General features: G+C 57.0%; 1 protein-coding gene across 1 annotated transcript in view; it reads right to left on the reverse strand.

Annotated features, from left to right (window-relative positions):
• The window catches only part of LOC119959010, a 316,096-nt gene that overhangs the window by 86,568 nt on the left and 211,472 nt on the right, over window positions 1-18,056 (reverse strand). Inside the window, exon 36 of the mRNA XM_038787558.1 lies at window positions 1,170-1,280. Within this exon, the coding sequence (XP_038643486.1) occupies window positions 1,170-1,280 (111 nt within the window). The remainder of the gene's footprint in view (window positions 1-1,169; window positions 1,281-18,056) is intronic.

An 18,056-nucleotide genomic window follows, 5' to 3' on the forward strand; every position in this document is an offset into this window, starting at 1 on the left:
TTGGGCCAAGGCTTTACGGAGTTCTGGAACCTTTACTTAGGTTCCTGATGGAATTTAAACTGAGCATCAGTGAGAAGGTTATTGCTGAGTAAGCGTCGCTTGACACCACTGCTGACAAAACAAGCCATCACTGCTGATGATTGAGAGTAAACTGATGGGATGCTAATTGGATAGATGTGGGTTGGTCATGCTTTTAGTGGACAGAACCTGCCTGGAAAATGTTCCTCATTGTAAGCTGGTTGCCAGAGTTATATAACTGTAATGGAATAACATGGCTGGGAATGTGGCTAGTTCTGGAGTACAAGACTGTTGTCAGGGCTGGTAGCCTTTGCTGCCTTCAGTGCTTTCAGCCATTTCTTGCTATTGAATTAACTGAAGACTGGTATCTGGGACCTCAGGAATAGAGGGAGGATGGGTCATTCACTTGGCACTTCTGGTTGCAGAGATTTCAGCCTTGTCTTTTGCTGCCTGCCTCATATCCTGATTGCTGAGTCTTCCCTCGTACAGGAGCCTCCTGAGTTCTCGAGCTATGTCAAGGAAATTCCACCTCTGGCTGTACACCCTGTGTCACAGGTAGTGTGTTTCTTGCGAGCGGCGCCTTATGTGGTGCTATCCTCCATTCAGTGCAGCTGCAAGTCTCCGACCAGAATCTATTGCTAATGCTGCTGCTCACGTCGCTCCTGTTCTGCGGTAACATCTCCTGATGTGCAGAAACCAACCTCTAAAGTGTCGCTCAAATCTCCAAGGCACTCACTATCCTGACTTGGAACCATATTATCGTTCATTCACTGTATCTGGGTCACAATCCTGGAACATCCCTCCCTAACAAAACTGTGGGGATACCTACACCACCTGGATGGCAGTGATTCAATAAGCAGCTCACCACCACTTTCTAAAGGGCAATTAGAGATGGGAAACAACAACAAAGAAAAAAATGTAAAACCTAAAACAAAATTTCCCCTTTCAGATAACAAGAGTGAACATTCCCGCAAGAAAAATTAAAAGTATGATGCATTAAATTAAATAGGTCTGTGCAACAAGGAAAATTTTGAGATATCATTGTCAGTGCTTCAACATTTAAAACTTAGAGATCATTGACTCCTTCCTGCCTGTTGATCTCTTCATGACTGACTTCATCAGGTGTGACTCCACTTTAGGGAAGTAATTACCTTGTGACCCAAGGTCTGTTTGTTTTCTGCAGCATCCATTTCAGTTTGAAGTGTTGAGCGTGAATCTGATACATATAACGTTTCCACACTGTGACGTCTCACTTCATTTCTCTGTATTGAAACAAGGAAAGATGTTTAGCAATGCTGCATTAATTTTTCTTTTTTTTTAAAAAATATTTGATCCAGACATTTTCATGAAAACAAACTGAAGCATAAGCAAAATTATACAACATTATAACTAACCAGCACCCACTCCCCCCCACCCCTACTCCCCACTCTCACCCCCTCCTCCCGTCATGCCTTCCCCATTTTAACCCCCTTACTCCCCCTCTTCCCCCCCCCTCCCCTTTTGTTGATTCCTCAATCCTCCACAAAGAAATCAATGAACGGTTTCCACCTCGAGTGAACCCATTAACTGACCCCCTCAGGATGAAAATGAAATGAAAATTAAATGAAATGAAAATCGCTTCTTGTCACGAGTAGGCTTCAATGAAGTTACTGTGAAAAGCCCCTAGTCACCACATTCCAGAGCCTGTTTGGGGAGGCTGGTACGGGAATCGAACTGTGCTGCTGGCCTGCTTGGTCTGCTTTAAAAGCCAGCGATTTAGCCCAGTGAGCTAAACCAGCCCCATGGATGAACTTGACCTTCTCCAGCCTCAGGAATTCTGCCAGTCGCTCACCCGCACGCCCTCTTTTGGTGAATCCGAGTCACTCCATCCAAGTAATATCTGTCTCCGGGCTATCGGGGAGGCAATGGCCAAGATGTCGGCCTCTCTAGCCCCCTGGACTCCCTATCTTCCGATACCCCGAATATCGCTACCTCTGGACTCAGGGCCACCTTTACCCCTAACATTTCAGACATTACATCTGCAAACCCCTGCCAGAACTCCTTTAGCTTCGGACATGCCAGAACATGCGGATGTGATTCTGGGCTTCCCCGCACACTGTCCACATCTGTCCTCCACCCCTCCAAAAAACTTGCTCATGCTTCCTGCTTCATATGTGCACTATGAATTACTTTAAACTGAATGAGGCTTAGCCTCACACATGACAACGCATTCACCCTCTGGAGGGCCTCAGCCCATGTCCCAGCCTCCACCGCCCCTCCCAGCTCCTCCTCCCACTTCTGCTTTATATCCCCCACTGGTACCCCCTCCCAATCCATCAGCTCTTAATAGACCTCGGACGCCTTCCCCTCCCCTATCTCCTCCTTTGACAGCACCTTGTCTTGTAGCCGCAAGGGTGGTAACCCAGGAAAGGATGGTACCTCTCTCTTCACAGAATCCCGAATATGAAAGTACTCTTCCTCCAGGTCCTCCAATTTCATAAAACTGCCCCCGACAAACAGGTCACCGAATCGCTCAACCCCCAGAATCTTGCAACCAGCCCCACAGGTGCAAATTTATAATTTTCACAGATTGGAGCCCACACCGAGGCACCCTCCAGTCCCGAATGCTGCCTCCACAGCTCCCGCATCCTCAAGGCCAATGCCACCACTGGGATCACAGAGTGCCTGGTGGCAGGAACGGCAGAGGTGCTGTGAAGAATGCCCTTAAGCTTGTTCCTCTCGAAGAAGCTCCCTCCATCCACCCCCATGCCATTTCCTAACCATGGTGATGTTCGCTGCCCAGTAGTAGTTCATTATATTCGGCAACTCAAGTCTCCCCCTTCCTCGCCCCCGCTTCAAAAAAGCCCTCTTGGCCTGCGGGGGCCCACACAAACCCAGAGATCAGCCGTTAACCTTTTCAAAGAACGACTTCATGACAAAGATTGTGAGGTTCTGAAATAGGAACAGGAACCTTGGCAGCACCGTCATCTTCACTGTCTGCACTCGCCTTGCCAGCATATCCCACCTCTTGAAGTCATCTTCATCTGCTCCACCAGCCGAGTCAAACTTAACTTGTGCAACTGCGTCCAACCCAGCGTCACCTGAATGCCCAAGTATCTAAAACTTGTCCCCACTATCTTGAACAGTAACTCCCCTAAACTCCGCTCCTGCCCTCTGGCCTTGATCGGGAACACCTCGCTCTTTCCAATGTTCAACTTGTACCTGGAGAATCAGCCAAAGTCCTCCAAAATCCCCATAATGCCCCAATGGGTCTGAAATATATAACAACAGGTGGTCCACGTACAGCGACACCCTGTGCTAGACGCCCCACCACACATTCGCTTTCCAACCCCTCGACGCTGTCAGCGCTATTGCCAGTGGCTCTATAGCCAAGGGAAAGAGCAATGAGAGAGTGGGCACCCCTGCCTCAGCCTGCGATGCAAACCGAAATATCCCAAACTCACCCGCTTCGTCCGCACACTTGTGATCGGTGCTTTGTACAACAGCTGAACCCAGTCCACAAACCCCTGCCTAAACCCGAACCACCCCAGTACCTCCCACAAATATTCCCACTCCCAGTTGAAAGCCTTCTCTGCATCCATCGCCACTGCTCCCTCCACTTCCTGCCCCGCCGGAGGCATCATAATTACATTAAAGCAGCCTCGTCACATTTGCTGACAACTGTCTCCCTTTCACAAATCCCGCTTGGTCCTCACCTATCACTCCCAGGATGCAGCCATCAATTCACGGAGCCAACACCTTTGCCAGCAACTTGCCATCAATATTCAATAGCAATATCGGACGGTATGATCAACACAGCTCCGGATCCTTCTCCTTTTTCAGTATCAGGGAGATGGATGCCTGTGATAGTGCAGGGGGAGTTCCCCATCTCCTCAGCGCTAATATATGCCCTCACCAGCAGTGGCCCCAGTTCCCCCCCAAACTTTTATAAAACTCCACTGAAACCCATCTGGGCCGGAGGCCTTCCCTGCCTGCATCATCCCCATACTCTCCATCACCTCTCACGACTCAATCGGGGCTCCCAACCTCCGCACCAACTCCTCGTCCACCCTCATCCATCCAGGAACCGCGGCATTCCCTCCCCCCGCAAGCCAGGGGCTCCGACTCATACAATCTCCTGTAAAAATTCTCAAACACCCAATTCATCCCCACCCTTCCCGGCTCATCCTTTACTCTGCCAGTTTCCCTTGCCGCCTCCTGCTTCCTCAGCTGGTGGGCTAGCATCCTACTCTCCAACCCAGGCAGCGTTTGAGGGATTTGAGGGTATTGGGGAGAGGGAGTTCCATCAGGGGGCGCATGCGTTCGGGATCGGGGCCTATCACTCCGTTACACACTACGTAGCCGAGGATGGCTAGACGGTCGGTGCTAAACACGCACTTATCCTTATTGTAAGTTAGGTTAAGGAGTTTTGCGGTTTGGAGAAATTTCCGGAGGTTGGTGTCATGGTCCTGCTGGTCGTGGCCGCAGACGGTGACATTATCAAGGTACAGGAAGGTAGCCCGTAATCCGTACTGGTCGACCATTCGGTCCATCTCCCGTTGGAAGACCGAGACCCCATTTGTGACACCGAATGGAACCCTAAGGAAGTGGTAGAGGCGACCATCTGCCTCGAACACGGTGTACTTGTGGTCACTCGCGCGGATGGGGAGCTGGTGATAGGTGGACTTGAGGTCCACAGTGGAGAAGACTTTGTACTTCGCGATATCGTTTACCATGGCAGAAATACGGGGAAGAGGATACCCAGTTGCGTAAACCGGTTGATGGTCTGGCTATAGTCGATGACCATCCGGTTTTTCTCCCCCGTCCGGACCACCAGCACATGGGCTTGCCAGGGACTGTTGCTGGCCTCGATGACCCCTTCCTTCAGCAACCTCTGGACCTCGGACCCGATGAAGGTCCGGTCCTGGGCGCTGTACCGTCTGCTCCGTGTTGCGACGGGTTTGCAATCGGGGGTGAGATTAGCAAACAAGGAGGGGGGATCCACTTTGAGGGACACGAGGCTGCAGACAGTGAGGGGGGGTATAGGGCCGCCGAATTGGAAGGTCAATCTCTGCAGGTTGCACTGGAAGTCCAGTCCTAGGAGTGCCGGTGCGCAAAGGTCAGGGAGGACAAGGAATTTATAATTTTTAAAAACCTTCCCTTGGAACGTGAGGTCCGCGATGCAGCACCCGGTGATGCGGACGGAGTGCGAACCTGAGGCTAACCCGATTTTGTGTTTTACAGGATGGACAGGGAGCGCGCAGCGTCTTACCGTGGCAGGGTGAACAAAGCTTTCCGTGCTCCCGGAGTCCAGCAGGCAGCCCGTCTCATGGCCGTTGAGGTGGATCAACGTTGTCGTTTTGGCGAGCGTGCGTGGCCGTGACTGGTCGAGTTGAATGGCCGCGAGCCGTGGAGAAGAAACATCGTCGTAGTCGTCGGCGGCCGAGTAGGTGCTGGCAGAACCTTGCGTGCCAGTCCAGGATGGTGGTGCCCAGGATCCGCACGTGGAGTCGGGGCCCCAAGGTGGCGGCGCCCAGGACCCGCACATGGAGTCGGCGCCCCAAGATGGTGGCGCCCAGGACCCGCACATGGCGTCCGGGGCCCAAGATGGCGGCGCCCGCAGGGCCCTCGTGGTCGCTGGGGGCAGGGTTAGCGGTGCCGGCGGGCCGAACGGAGCGGCTGAGAGCGGGGGCAGAGAGGCGCGCAGGCCGGGCGCAGGGGCCCGGTTGGGTGGGGGGTGGGGTGGGGGGGGGGGGGGGGGGGGGGGGGGGGGGGGGGGGGGGGGGGGGGGGGGGTGGGGGGGAAGAGAGATTGGCGCAGTGTGCTGGAAGGGCCCGGAAGGGCCCGGAGGGGGGGGATCCCCAGTCGCTGCGCGGTACAGCAGCGACCGATTTGGCCTGGCAGACCGTCGAAAAGTGGCCCTTCTTCCGCAGCTCTTACAGAGGGCGGGGCGAGCCGGACAGCGCGGGCGAGGGTGTTTAGCGAACCCACAGAAATAGCAGCGGGGCCCCGCGGACTTGTCGGGGCGTCCCACGGCGCAGGCCTGAGGAGGGTCGGGAGCGGCGGATGGTGGTGGGGAAGCGTGCCAGGAGGCCCAGGGTGCTGCAGCGCGGCTGGGGACATAGGCGCGGGCGTTTAAATCGGCGATCTCCAGGAAGGTGGAGAGAGTCCGTGCCTCAGTTAGGCTGAGGTCGTCTTTCTCCAGCATCCACTGGCGGATAGCGGCAGACTGCATCCTAGCCACGTAAGCATCTCTAATCAGAAGTTCCATGTGCTCCGTGGCTGAAACTTGGAGGCAGGTGCAATTCTTCCCCAGGACAGCGAGGGCCTGGTAAAAATCGTCTAATGACTCACCGGGGAGCTGTTGTCTGGTAGCCAGCAAATGTCGGGCGAATACTCTGTTTATCGGTTTAAGAAACTGTCCTTTCAGCTTATCCATGGCCGCATCGTAATCTTTTTACTCCGCAATCATCGCGTAGGCCGCCATGCCCACGCTGGAGTGGAGGATATGAAGCTTCTGTGCCATGGTGGGGGGGCTGTTTGCGGACGCCAGGTAACCATCGAAACATGCCAGCCAATGTTTAAAGATTTCTGAAGCGTTCTGAGTTTGTGGGCTGATGCGGAGGCATTCAGGCTTGATCCGGAGCTCCATCTTCAAAATTCTAGCTTATTAAATTGATGAACCATCAATCGAACGCGAGACGAGTTGCTGTACAAAAGTTAGGCTTTAATAAGCTAGATGTTAGCCCTGCGGTCGACTACAGTAAATGGACGACCGCCGGGCATGCTGGGTAATTATACTTCGCCCTGGAGGCGGGTCTAACTCAGCTTCTCGACCAATCGGGGAGCCGTCACATGACGGGTCTCAACCAATCGGTCGAGAGGCACACGACCGACCAGGGCCAATGGTAAGCCGGTGTTCTGCACCAATGGTAGGCAGCTATGTTAATCATACCACCACAGCCTTCTCACCATACTCATGTACTACCCGTCTGGCCCTCCGTAGCTGCCCATGGACACTATCCTGAACTCCATCTGGAACCCCTGCCCCTCCTCAACACCCAGTCTTCGAGGCTTCTGAATACCTCCCGTCTACCCTCAGGATCTCCTCTACAACCCTTGCCATCTTTTCCCGTTTCGCCTTCTCCCTTTGCGCTCAAAAATAAACTGCCCCAAAACACTGCCTTGAGTGTGGTGGCCATGACCTCCCATACCCCCCGGATGGCGGCCCTCACCCGCTTGCACACCACCTCATCCACCAACAACCCCATAATACAGCCTCCACTGCAGGCGCTGCCCCCCCCCCCCCCTCCCCTAGTCCACTCGCAAATTCACCCAGAGACCACGATCGCTGAATCGATCACCCCCGCCAACAGTATGTGGGGCGGGGGTAGAGTATGTGGGGCGGGGGTACAGTATGTGGGGCGTGGGTAGAGTGTGTGGGGTGGGGGTAGACTGTGTGGGGCGGGGGTAGAGTATGTGGGGCGGGGGTAGAGTATGTGGGGTGGGGGTAGAGTGTGTGGGGCGGGGGTAGAGTATGTGGGGCGGGGGTAGAGTGTGTGGGGCGGGGGTAGAGTGTGTGGGGCGGGGGTAGTGTGTGGGGCGGGGGTACAGTATGTGGGGCGGGGGTACAGTATGTGGGGCGGGGGTACAGTATGTGGGGCGGGGGTAGAGTATGTGGGGCGGTGTAGAGTGTGTGATGCGGGGTAGAGTATGTGGGGCGGGGGTACAGTATGTGGGGCGGGGGATACAGTATGTGGGGCGGGGGTAGAGTGTGTGGGTCGGGGGTACAGTATGTGGGGCGGGGGTACAGTGTGTGGGGCGGGGGTGGAGTATGTGGGGCGGGTGTAGAGTATGTGGGGCGGGGTAGAGTATGTGGGGCGGGTGTAGAGTATGTGGGGCGGGGGTACAGTGTGTGGGGCGGGGGTACTGGGGCGGGGGGTACAGTGTGTGGGGCGGGTGTAGAGTATGTGGGGCGGGGTAGAGTATGTGGGGCGGGGGTACAGTATGTGGGGCGGGGGTAGAGTATGTGGGGCGGGGGTAGAGTATGTGGGGCGGGGGTACAGTATGTGGGGCGGGGGTAGAGTATGTGGGGCGGGGGTACAGTATGTGGGGCAGGGGTACAGTATGTGGGGCGGGGGTACAGTATGTGGGATGGGGGTAGAGTACATACTCTACCCCCGCCCCACACACTCTTCCCCCACATCACACACTCTACCCCTGCCCCACATACTCTACCCCCGCCCCACATACGTTACCCCCGCCCCACATACTGTACCCCCGCCCCACATACTGTACCCCCGCCCCACACACTACCCCCGCCCCACATACTCTACCCCCCGCCCCACATACTCTACCCCCGCCCCACATACTCTACCCCCGCCCCACATACTGTACCCCCGCCCACACACTACCCCCGCCCCACACACTCCCCCCCTGCCCCACATACTGTACCCCCGCCCCACATACTGGGTGATGGAACTGGGAACGGGTGTTCTCCCCCATTCCCCCGCAGTGTCAGGTGTCCAATGGTCTGGCAGATATGTTGCACTGTCTCCCTGCTCAGCCGGAGTCTTCGGCATGCCCGGCCCATCAGGTCCATGAATGATGGGCGCTGCCGGTAAACGAAGCCTCATGCAGTGCCTTCTTTCCACATCTCCTCCTTCTCTTCCTCCTTGGCCTGATAGGTGTTGGCCCTCCATCCTCAGTGGCTGCATCCTGTCCCTCTGGAGCATGCTCCACTGCTACAGCTTCATCCTCCTCAAGCAACTCCAACTTGTGCAGCCGCCGAGCATCCCACAGAGCTGCGGCAACATCGAGGAAGGCCACCATTGCTGCTTGTATTCCAATATGCATTGTCTGCAGGGGGATGAAAGATCGACACATTTGCATGGTATGTACCACCGTCCGGGAAACATGGTGGCCCTGGTTGGCACTGTGGGTTCTGCCCCTGCATGCCCCCCTCTGCTTCTATGGCTGCAACCATGGTCCCTTTGGTGCCTGGGACCACGGGTGCTTCTGGCACTGGTGCCTGCCCCAGCTGCCCACCCCTGCTACTAGGCGCGCCGTCAGTTGGTGAGGCCCTTGGAATAGGGTGGGGCCCGTGCGTGGGGGGGGGGTCGGCGCCTGGGTGGTGGGGTGGGAACTGGGATGCGGGGGTGGGAACACCCATACTGCCGGTGTCATTCTGGACAACCGGAGGCCAAGGTGGGTGATGAGTGGGGTGCGCAGTGGTAATGGCGGTTCGTGCCTGGGCACCGTCCCAGTCCTAGGGGGTGTTACCCCAGCCCCACGGCCCTTCCCCGGGTGGCTCTGCCAGCTGATGGTGCACTGCCATTGTGCCAGGCTGGCACTGGCAAGGTGGCAAGCTCGAATTTTCTGCATGGTGGTGATCGGGCTGGGGGTGCTCTGTGAGGATATATGGGAGGGGGCATTGTGGGGGGATTGTGGGGCCGAGCAGTTTGATCGTCTGCTTCTCGGTGCTGCGAGCACTGGGAAACATGTTGCTCAATGCGCTCGCTACGGGACTTTGTTCCCATTTAGTTCAACAACGGCCAAGGACTTTTCTTGGTCTCACTGGATTGGTGTTTCAGATTTTGCACCTCCTCTCAGCACAGAACTGGTCTCTTTATCACAGCCACCATAATTCAGCTCAATATCTTTCTTTAATATCTTTTTCCCGTTTCATCTCTGATCCCATTGCCCTCAGCACCACTTTGAATTCAGCATTTCCAAAATATAAAAATCTTTCATGTTTTCCAATTGCCTCCACAAAACGTAACCTTCACTTGTTTACGAGTGTATGTTGTAAAAGCCCCTTAAACTCTCCTTTGATATTTGACAGCTGAAAAAACAGGTCCCTATCTATCTCCCAACATAAATTCTTAAAACCCAACATTTTTACTTGTTAATCTACTTCATCATAGCCTCTGACTATGAAAGCGAGCACCGAAAACCTTTATCCCTTTAATCTGTCACCTCTCACAGACAAACTGGATGCGATTGAACCAAAAAGTGTAGTCGTGAGCGGAAACTGCTGCGAACATCCCGAAGTTCTGCCCGGTGAGGCCGTCGCCGCTATTAAAGCGTTAATTGGTCGGCTTAGCGAGGCCGCATGGGCTTCCCGCCGCAAATGTTGGTCCGCCGTCTGATTCGCTGGGACCGTACTCACCAGGCCCCTGCTAACAAGGGAGACCAGCACTTCAACCGCTCCTGCAGAGCCCAACCCCACTCAGCTCACAGCCATGCTGCCGAGATGATCAGCCTCATGATTCGGCGATGCTGACATGGGCAGACTACTGGAAGCGGTAGAGGCCAGTCGGATGCCCTGTTCCCCTGAGAGTCACGGAGCGGCAGCCACAGAGCAGCCACTGTCGCCTGGAAGGAAGTGGCCGTGTCCATCCGCTCGTCGAGTGTGACCAGGACGACTGGCACCCAGTACCGCAAGGTCAATGACCTCCACCCGGCCACTCGGTTGAGTTTGCACCGGACACCTAAGACTCCCTTCCACATGTGGTGAGATAACCACTGTAGTTATGTGTACTGCAGTAGGGGGATGTATGCCTGTACCTGTAATACAGGTTCCTCCGGTCAGCCCCTGCCGGCTAGCTCCGCCCACAGGGAGCTTATGTATAAATGTATGAGAGCTGCTCAGACCCTTAGTCTACTGTTGCAGATGGAGGGACAACATCGTACAGCAATAAAGCCTCTATTGTACTAGTCTCTCGGTGTGGAGATGCCTCCACACTGCATCTCTCCTTAATCTCACGTACAACAAGGAGAAATGCGTGTTCCGCACAGACCGCTTAGCCATCCTTGGCTACGTAGTGCAAAACGGACTACTGGGGCCCGATCCCGACCGCATGCGCCCCCTCATGGAGCTCCCAATTCCCCACTGTCCCAATGCCCTCAAACGCTGCCTTGGGTTTTTCTCTTATTACGCCCAGTGGGTCCCGCATTACGCAGACAAGGCCCGGCCACTTATCCAGTCCACACATTTTCCCCTCTCGGCCGAGGCACAACAAGCCTTCGCCTGCATTCGATCTGACATAGCCAGGGCGGGGATGTACGCCGTAGACGAGACTCTGCCTTTCCAAGTAGAGAGCGACGCTTCAGATGTCGCCCTTGCCGCCACGCTGAATCAGGCAGGCAGACCCGTGGCATTCTTTTCACGCACCCTCCACGCCTCCGAAATTCGGCATTCCTCTGTCGAAAAGGAAGCCCAGGCAATCGTTGAAGCGGTGCGGCACTGGTGGCATTACCTGGCCGGCAGGAGATTCACTCTCCTCACTGACCAACGGTCGGTAGCCTTCATGTTCAACAACACGCAGCGGGGCAAGATCAAGAATGACAAAATCTTGCGGTGGAGAATCGGGCTCTCCACCTTTAACTACGAGATCTTGTATCGCCCCGGCAAGCTCAACGAGCCCCCAGACGCCCTCTCCCGAGGTACATGTGCCAGTGCACAAGTGAACCAGCTCCGTGGCTTGCACGACAGCCTTTGCCATCCTGGGGTCACTCGCTTGTACCATCTGATCAAAGCCCGCAATCTGGCCTACTCCGTCGAGGAAGTACGGACAGTCACCAGAGACTGCCAGATCTGTGCGGAGTGCAAGCCGCACTTCTACCGGCCAGATCGCGCGCGCCTGGTGAAAGCATCCCGCCCCTTTGAACGCCTCAGCGTGGACTTCAAAGGGCCCCTTCCCTCCACCGACCGCAACACCTACATCCTTAGTGTGGTCGATGAATTTTCTAGGTTCCCCTTTGCCATCCCATGCCCAGATATGACGTCTGCCACCGTCATCAAGGCCCTGGATTCTATTTTTGCCCTGTTCGGTTTCCCCGACTATATCCACAGTGACAGGGGATCCTCATTCATGAGCGATGAGCTGCGTCAGTTCCTGCTCAGCAGGGGTATCGCCTCCAGCAGGACGACCAGCTACAACCCCCGGGGAAACGGGCAGGTAGAGAGGGAGAACGGGACGGTATGGAGGGCCGTCCAGCTGGCCCTACGGTCCAGGAACCTCCCAGCCGCTCGCTGGCAGCAGGTCCTCCCTGACGCGCTCCATTCCATTCGGTCGCTACTGTGCACCGCAACTAACAGTACACCCCATGAACGTGTTTTTGCCTTCCCTAGGAAGTCCACATCCGGAGTGTCGCTCCCGATTTGGCTAACGACTCCGGGCCCAATCCTTCTCCGTAGGCATGTACGGCACCACAAGGCGGAACCCCTGGTGGACAAAGAACGCCTTCTCCACGCCAACCCTCAGTATGCCTACGTGGAGTTCCCCGACGGCCGCCAGGACACAGTCTCGCTCCGGGACCTGGCTCCCTCAGGTGCCGATCCCATGCCCACATCCCTTCCTGCGCCAACCCCAGCGCCCCCCTATTCGTCCCCATCAGGTCCATCCCTCATCCCCCTGCCCACCCTGGAGGACACGGAAGATTTCGGCTTGCTCTCGGAGTCATCCCGCCAGCAGCCAGCACCAACACCGCCAGAACCTGCACCATCGGGGCCATCACCGCCTGTGCCGACGTCACCACCACAGCTACGCCGATCACAGCGGAACGTCCGACCACCGATTCAGCTCAACCTGTAACCTGCTAACCGGATGGACTCTTGATTTTCCTTGTTGGACCCTCTTGTAAATAGCATCCTTTGTATTAGAGTTACATGTCACCCCCGCCGGACTCATTTTTTACAGGGGGTGAATGTGGTGAGATAACCACTGTAGTTATGTGTACTGCAGTAGGGGGATGTATGCCTGTACCTGTAATACAGGTTCCTCCGGTCAGCCCCTGCCGGCTAGCTCCGCCCACAGGGAGCTTATGTATAAATGTATGAGAGCTGCTCAGACCCTTAGTCTACTGTTGCAGATGGAGGGACAACACGTACAGCAATAAAGCCTCTATTGTACTAGTCTCTCGGCTTTGAGTATAATTGTTAGTGCCACACCACAAACTCTGCCCCCCCCGCCCCACATACTGTACCCCCCCACATGCTCTACCCCCCACATGCTCTACCCCCACATGCTCTACCCCCCACATGCTCTACACACCCCCACATACTCTACCCCCCCCCCCACATGCTCTACCCACCCCCACTTACTGTACCCCCCACATACAGTACCACCCACATACTCTACCCCCGCCTCCACACACTCTACCCCGCCTCACATACTCTACCCCGCCCCCACATACTCTACCCCCTCACACTCTACCCCCCCACACACTCTACCTCCACCCCACATACTCTACCACCCCACACACTCTACCCCCGCCCCACATACTCTACCCCCCACACACTCTACCCCTGCCGCACATACTCTACCCCGCCCCCACATACTCTACACCCCACACACTCTACCCTCACCCCACATACTCTACCCCCCGCCCCACATACTGTACCCCCGCCCCACACACTCTACCCCCCGCCCCGCATACTCTAACCCCACCCCACACACTCTACCCCCACCCCGCTTACTCTACCCCCGCCCCGCATACTCTACCCCGCCCCGCATACTCTACCCCCGCCCCACATACTGTACCCCCGCCCCACACACACTACCCCCCGCCCCACATACTGTACCCCCGCCCCACATACTGTACCCCCGCCCCACATACTGTACCCCCGCCCCACATACTCTACCCCGCCCCACACACTCTACCCCCTGCCCCACACACTCTAACCCCGCCCCACATACTGTACCCCCACCCCACACACTCTACCCCCGCCCCACATACTGTACCCCCGCCACACATACTGTACCCCCGCCCACATACTCTACCCCCGCCCCACATACTGTACCCCCGCCCCACATACTGTACCCCCACCCCACATACTCTACCCCCGCCCCACATACTGTACCCCCACCCCACATACTCTACCCCCGCCCCACATACTGTACACCCCGCCCCACACACTCTACCCCCGCCCCACATACTGTACCCCCGCTTCACATACTGTACCCCCACCCCACATACTCTACCCCCCGCCCCACATACTGTACCCCCGCCCCACACACTCTACCCCGCCCCGCATACTCTAACCCCACCCCACACACTCTACCCCACCCCACATACTCTACCCCCGCCCCACATACTGTACCCCCGCCCCACACACTCTACGCCCGCCCCACATACTGTACCCCCGCCCCACATACGGGGGTAGAGTATGTGGGGCGGGGGTAGAGTATGTAGGGCGGAGGTACAGTGTGTAGGGCGGGGGTACAGTATGTCGGGCGGGGTAGAGTATGTGGGGCGGGGGTACAGTATGTGGGGCGGGGGTAGAGTGTGTGGGGCGGGGGTAGAGTGTGTGGGGCGGGGGTAGAGTGTGTGGGACGGGGGTACAGTATGTGGGGTGGGGGTAGAGTATGTGGGGTGGGGGTACAGTATGTGGAGCGGGGGTACAGTATGTGGGGCGGGGGTACAGTATGTGGGGCGGGGTAGAGTGTGTGGGCGGGGGGTACAGTATGTGGGGCGGGGGTACAGTCTGTGGGGCGGGGGTACAGTATGTGGGGCGGGGGTACAGTATGTGGGTTGGGGGTACAGTAAGTGGGGCGGGGGGTAGAGTATGTGGGGCGGGGGTAGAGTGTGTGGGGCGGGGGTTGAGTATGTGGGGCGGGGGTAGAGTGTGTGGGGCGGGGGTTGAGTATGTGGGGTGGGGCTACAGTAAGTGGGGCGGGGGTACAGTATGTGGGGCGGGGGTACAGTATGTGGGGCGGGGGGTAGAGTATGTGGGGCGGGGGTAGAGTGTGTGGGGCGGGGGTACAGCATGTGGGGCGGGGGTAGAGTGTGTGGGGCGGGGGTACAGTATGTGGGGCGGGGGTAGAGTATGTGGGCGGGGGTACAGTATGTGGGGCGGGGGTACAGTATGTGGGTCGGGGGTAGAGTGTGTGGGGTGGGGGTACAGTATGTGGGGCGGGGTTAGAGTGTGTGGGGCAGGGTGTAGAGTGTGTGGGGCGGGGTAGAGTATGTGGGGCGGGGGTACAGTATGTGGGGCGGGCGGTACAGTATGTGGGGTGGGGGTACAGTATGTGGGGCGCGGGTAGTGTGTGTGGGGCGGGGGTACAGTATGTGGGGCGGGGGTAGAGTATGCGGGGCGGGGGGTAGAGTATGCGGGGCGGGGGTAGAGTAAGCGGGGTGGGGGTAGAGTGTGTGGGGCGGGGGTACAGTATGTGGGGCGTGGGTAGATTGTGTGGGGTGGGGGTACAGTATGTGGGGCGGGGTTAGAGTGTGTGGGGCAGGGTGTAGAGTGTGTGGGGCGGGGTAGAGTATGTGGGGCGGGGTTAGAGTGTGTGGGGCAGGGGGTAGAGTGTGTGGGGCGGGGTAGAGTATGTGGGGCGGGGGTACAGTATGTGGGGCGGGGGTACAGTATGTGGGGCGGGGGGTACAGTAGGTGGGGCGGGGGTAGAGTGTGTGGGGCGGGGGGTAGAGTATGCGGGGTGGGGGTAGAGTGTGTGGGGTGGGGGTAGAGTGTGTGGGATGCGGTTAGAGTATGCGGGGCGGGCGGTAGAGTGTGTGGGGCGGGGGTACAGTATGTGGGGCGGGGGGTAGAGTATGTGGGGTGAGGGTAGAGTGTGTGGGGTGTAGAGTATGTGGGGGCGGGGTAGAGTATGTGCGGGGCGGGGGTAGAGTATGTGGGGTGAGGGTAGAGTGTGTGGAGCGGGGGGAGTGTGTGGGGCGGGGGGTAGAGTGTGTGGGCGGGGGTACAGTATGTGGGGCGGGGGGTAGAGTATGTGGGGTGAGGGTAGAGTGTGTGGGGTGTAGAGTATGTGGGGGCGGGGTAGAGTATGTGCGGCGGGGGTAGTGTGTGTGGGGGGTAGAGTATGTGGGGCGGGGGTAGAGTGTGTGGGGTGGTAGAGTATGTGGGGTGGAGGTAGAGTGTGTGGGGGGGTAGAGTGTGTGGGGGTAGAGTATGTGGGGGTGGGGTAGAGTATGTGAGGCGGGGTAGAGTGTGTGGGGGCGGGGGTAGAGTATGTGGGTGGTACTGTATGTGGGGGGTACAGTAAGTGGGGGTGGGTAGAGCATGTGGGGGGGGTAGAGTATGTGGGGGTGTGTAGAGCATGTGGGGGTAGAGCATGTGGGGGGTAGAGCATGTGGGGGTAGAGCATGTGAGGGGGTAGAGCATGTGGGGTGTAGAGCATGTGGGGGGTACAGTATGTGGGGCAGGGGGGGGGGGGGCAGAGTATGTGGAAGGGAGTCTTAGGTGTCCGGTGCAAACTCAACCGAGTGGCCGGGTGGAATTCGTTGACCTTGCGGTACTGGGTGCCAGTCGTCCTGGTCACACTCGACGAGCGGATGGACACGGCCACTTCCTTCCAGGCGACAGTGGCTGCTCTGTGGCTGCCGCTCCGTGACTCTCAGGGGAACAGGGCATCCGACTGGCCTCTACCGCTTCCAGTAGTCTGCCCATGTCAGCATCGCCGAATCATGAGGCTGATCATCTCGGCAGCATGGCTGTGAGCTGAGTGGGGTTGGGCTCTGCAGGAGCGGTTGAAGTGCTGGTCTCCCTTGTTAGCAGGGGCCTGGTGAGTACGGTCCCAGCGAATCAGACGGCGGACCAACATTTGCGGCGGGAAGCCCATGCGGCCTCGCTAAGCCGACCAATTAACGCTTTAATAGCGGCGACGGCCTCACCGGGCAGAACTTCGGGATGTTCGCAGCAGTTTCCGCTCACGACTACACTTTTTGGTTCAATCGCATCCAGTTTGTCTGTGAGAGGTGACAGATTAAAGGGATAAAGGTTTTCGGTGCTCGCTTTCATAGTCAGAGGCTATGATGAAGTAGATTAACAAGTAAAAAATGTTGGGTTTTAAGAATTTATGTTGGGAGATAGATAGGGACCTGTTTTTTCAGCTGTCAAATATCAAAGGAGAGTTTAAGGGGCTTTTACAACATACACTCGTAAACAAGTGAAGGTTACGTTTTGTGGAGGCAATTGGAAAACATGAAAGATTTTTATATTTTGGAAATGCTGAATTCAAAGTGGTGCTGAGGGCAATGGGATCAGAGATGAAACGGGAAAAAGATATTAAAGAAAGATATTGAGCTGAATTATGGTGGCTGTGATAAAGAGACCAGTTCTGTGCTGAGAGGAGGTGCAAAATCTGAAACACCAATCCAGTGAGACCAAGAAAAGTCCTTGGCCGTTGTTTAACTAAATGGGAACAAAGTCCCGTAGCGAGCGCATTGAGCAACATGTTTCCCAGTGCTCGCAGCACCGAGAAGCAGACGATCAAACTGCTCGGCCCCACAATCCCCCCACAATGCCCCCTCCCCTATATCCTCACAGAACACCCCCAGCCCGATCACCACCATGCAGAAAATTCGAGCTTGCCACCTTGCCAGTGCCAGCCTGGCACAATGGCAGTGCACCATCAGCTGGCAGAGCCACCCGGGGAAGGGCCGTGGGGCCGGGGTAACACCCCCTAGGACTGGGACGGTGCCCAGGCACGAACCGCCATTACCACTGCGCACCCCACTCATCACCCACCTTGGCCTCCGGTTGTCCAGAATGACACCGGCAGTATGGGTGTTCCCACCCCCGCATCCCAGTTCCCACCCCACCACCCAGGCGCCGACCCCCCCCCCCCACGCACGGGCCCCACCCTATTCCAAGGGCCTCACCAACTGACGGCACGCCTAGTAGCAGGGGTGGGCAGCTGGGGCAGGCACCAGTGCCAGAAGCACCCGTGGTCCCAGGCACCAAAGGGACCATGGTTGCAGCCATAGAAGCAGAGGGGGGCATGCAGGGGCAGAACCCACAGTGCCAACCAGGGCCACCATGTTTCCCGGACGGTGGTACATACCATGCAAATGTGTCGATCTTTCATTCCCCTGCAGACAATGCATATTGGAATACAAGCAGCAATGGTGGCCTTCCTCGATGTTGCCGCAGTTCTGGGGGATGCTCGGCGGCTGCACAAGTTGGAGTTGCTTGAGGAGGATGAAGCTGTAGCAGTGGAGCATGCTCCAGAGGGACAGGATGCAGCCACTGAGGTTGGAGGGCCAACACCTATCAGGCCAAGGAGGAAGAGAAGGAGGAGATGTGGAAAGAA

This window comes from Scyliorhinus canicula, chromosome 2, assembly GCF_902713615.1.
Source record: "Scyliorhinus canicula chromosome 2, sScyCan1.1, whole genome shotgun sequence".
Taxonomy (NCBI): Eukaryota; Metazoa; Chordata; class Chondrichthyes; order Carcharhiniformes; family Scyliorhinidae; genus Scyliorhinus; species Scyliorhinus canicula.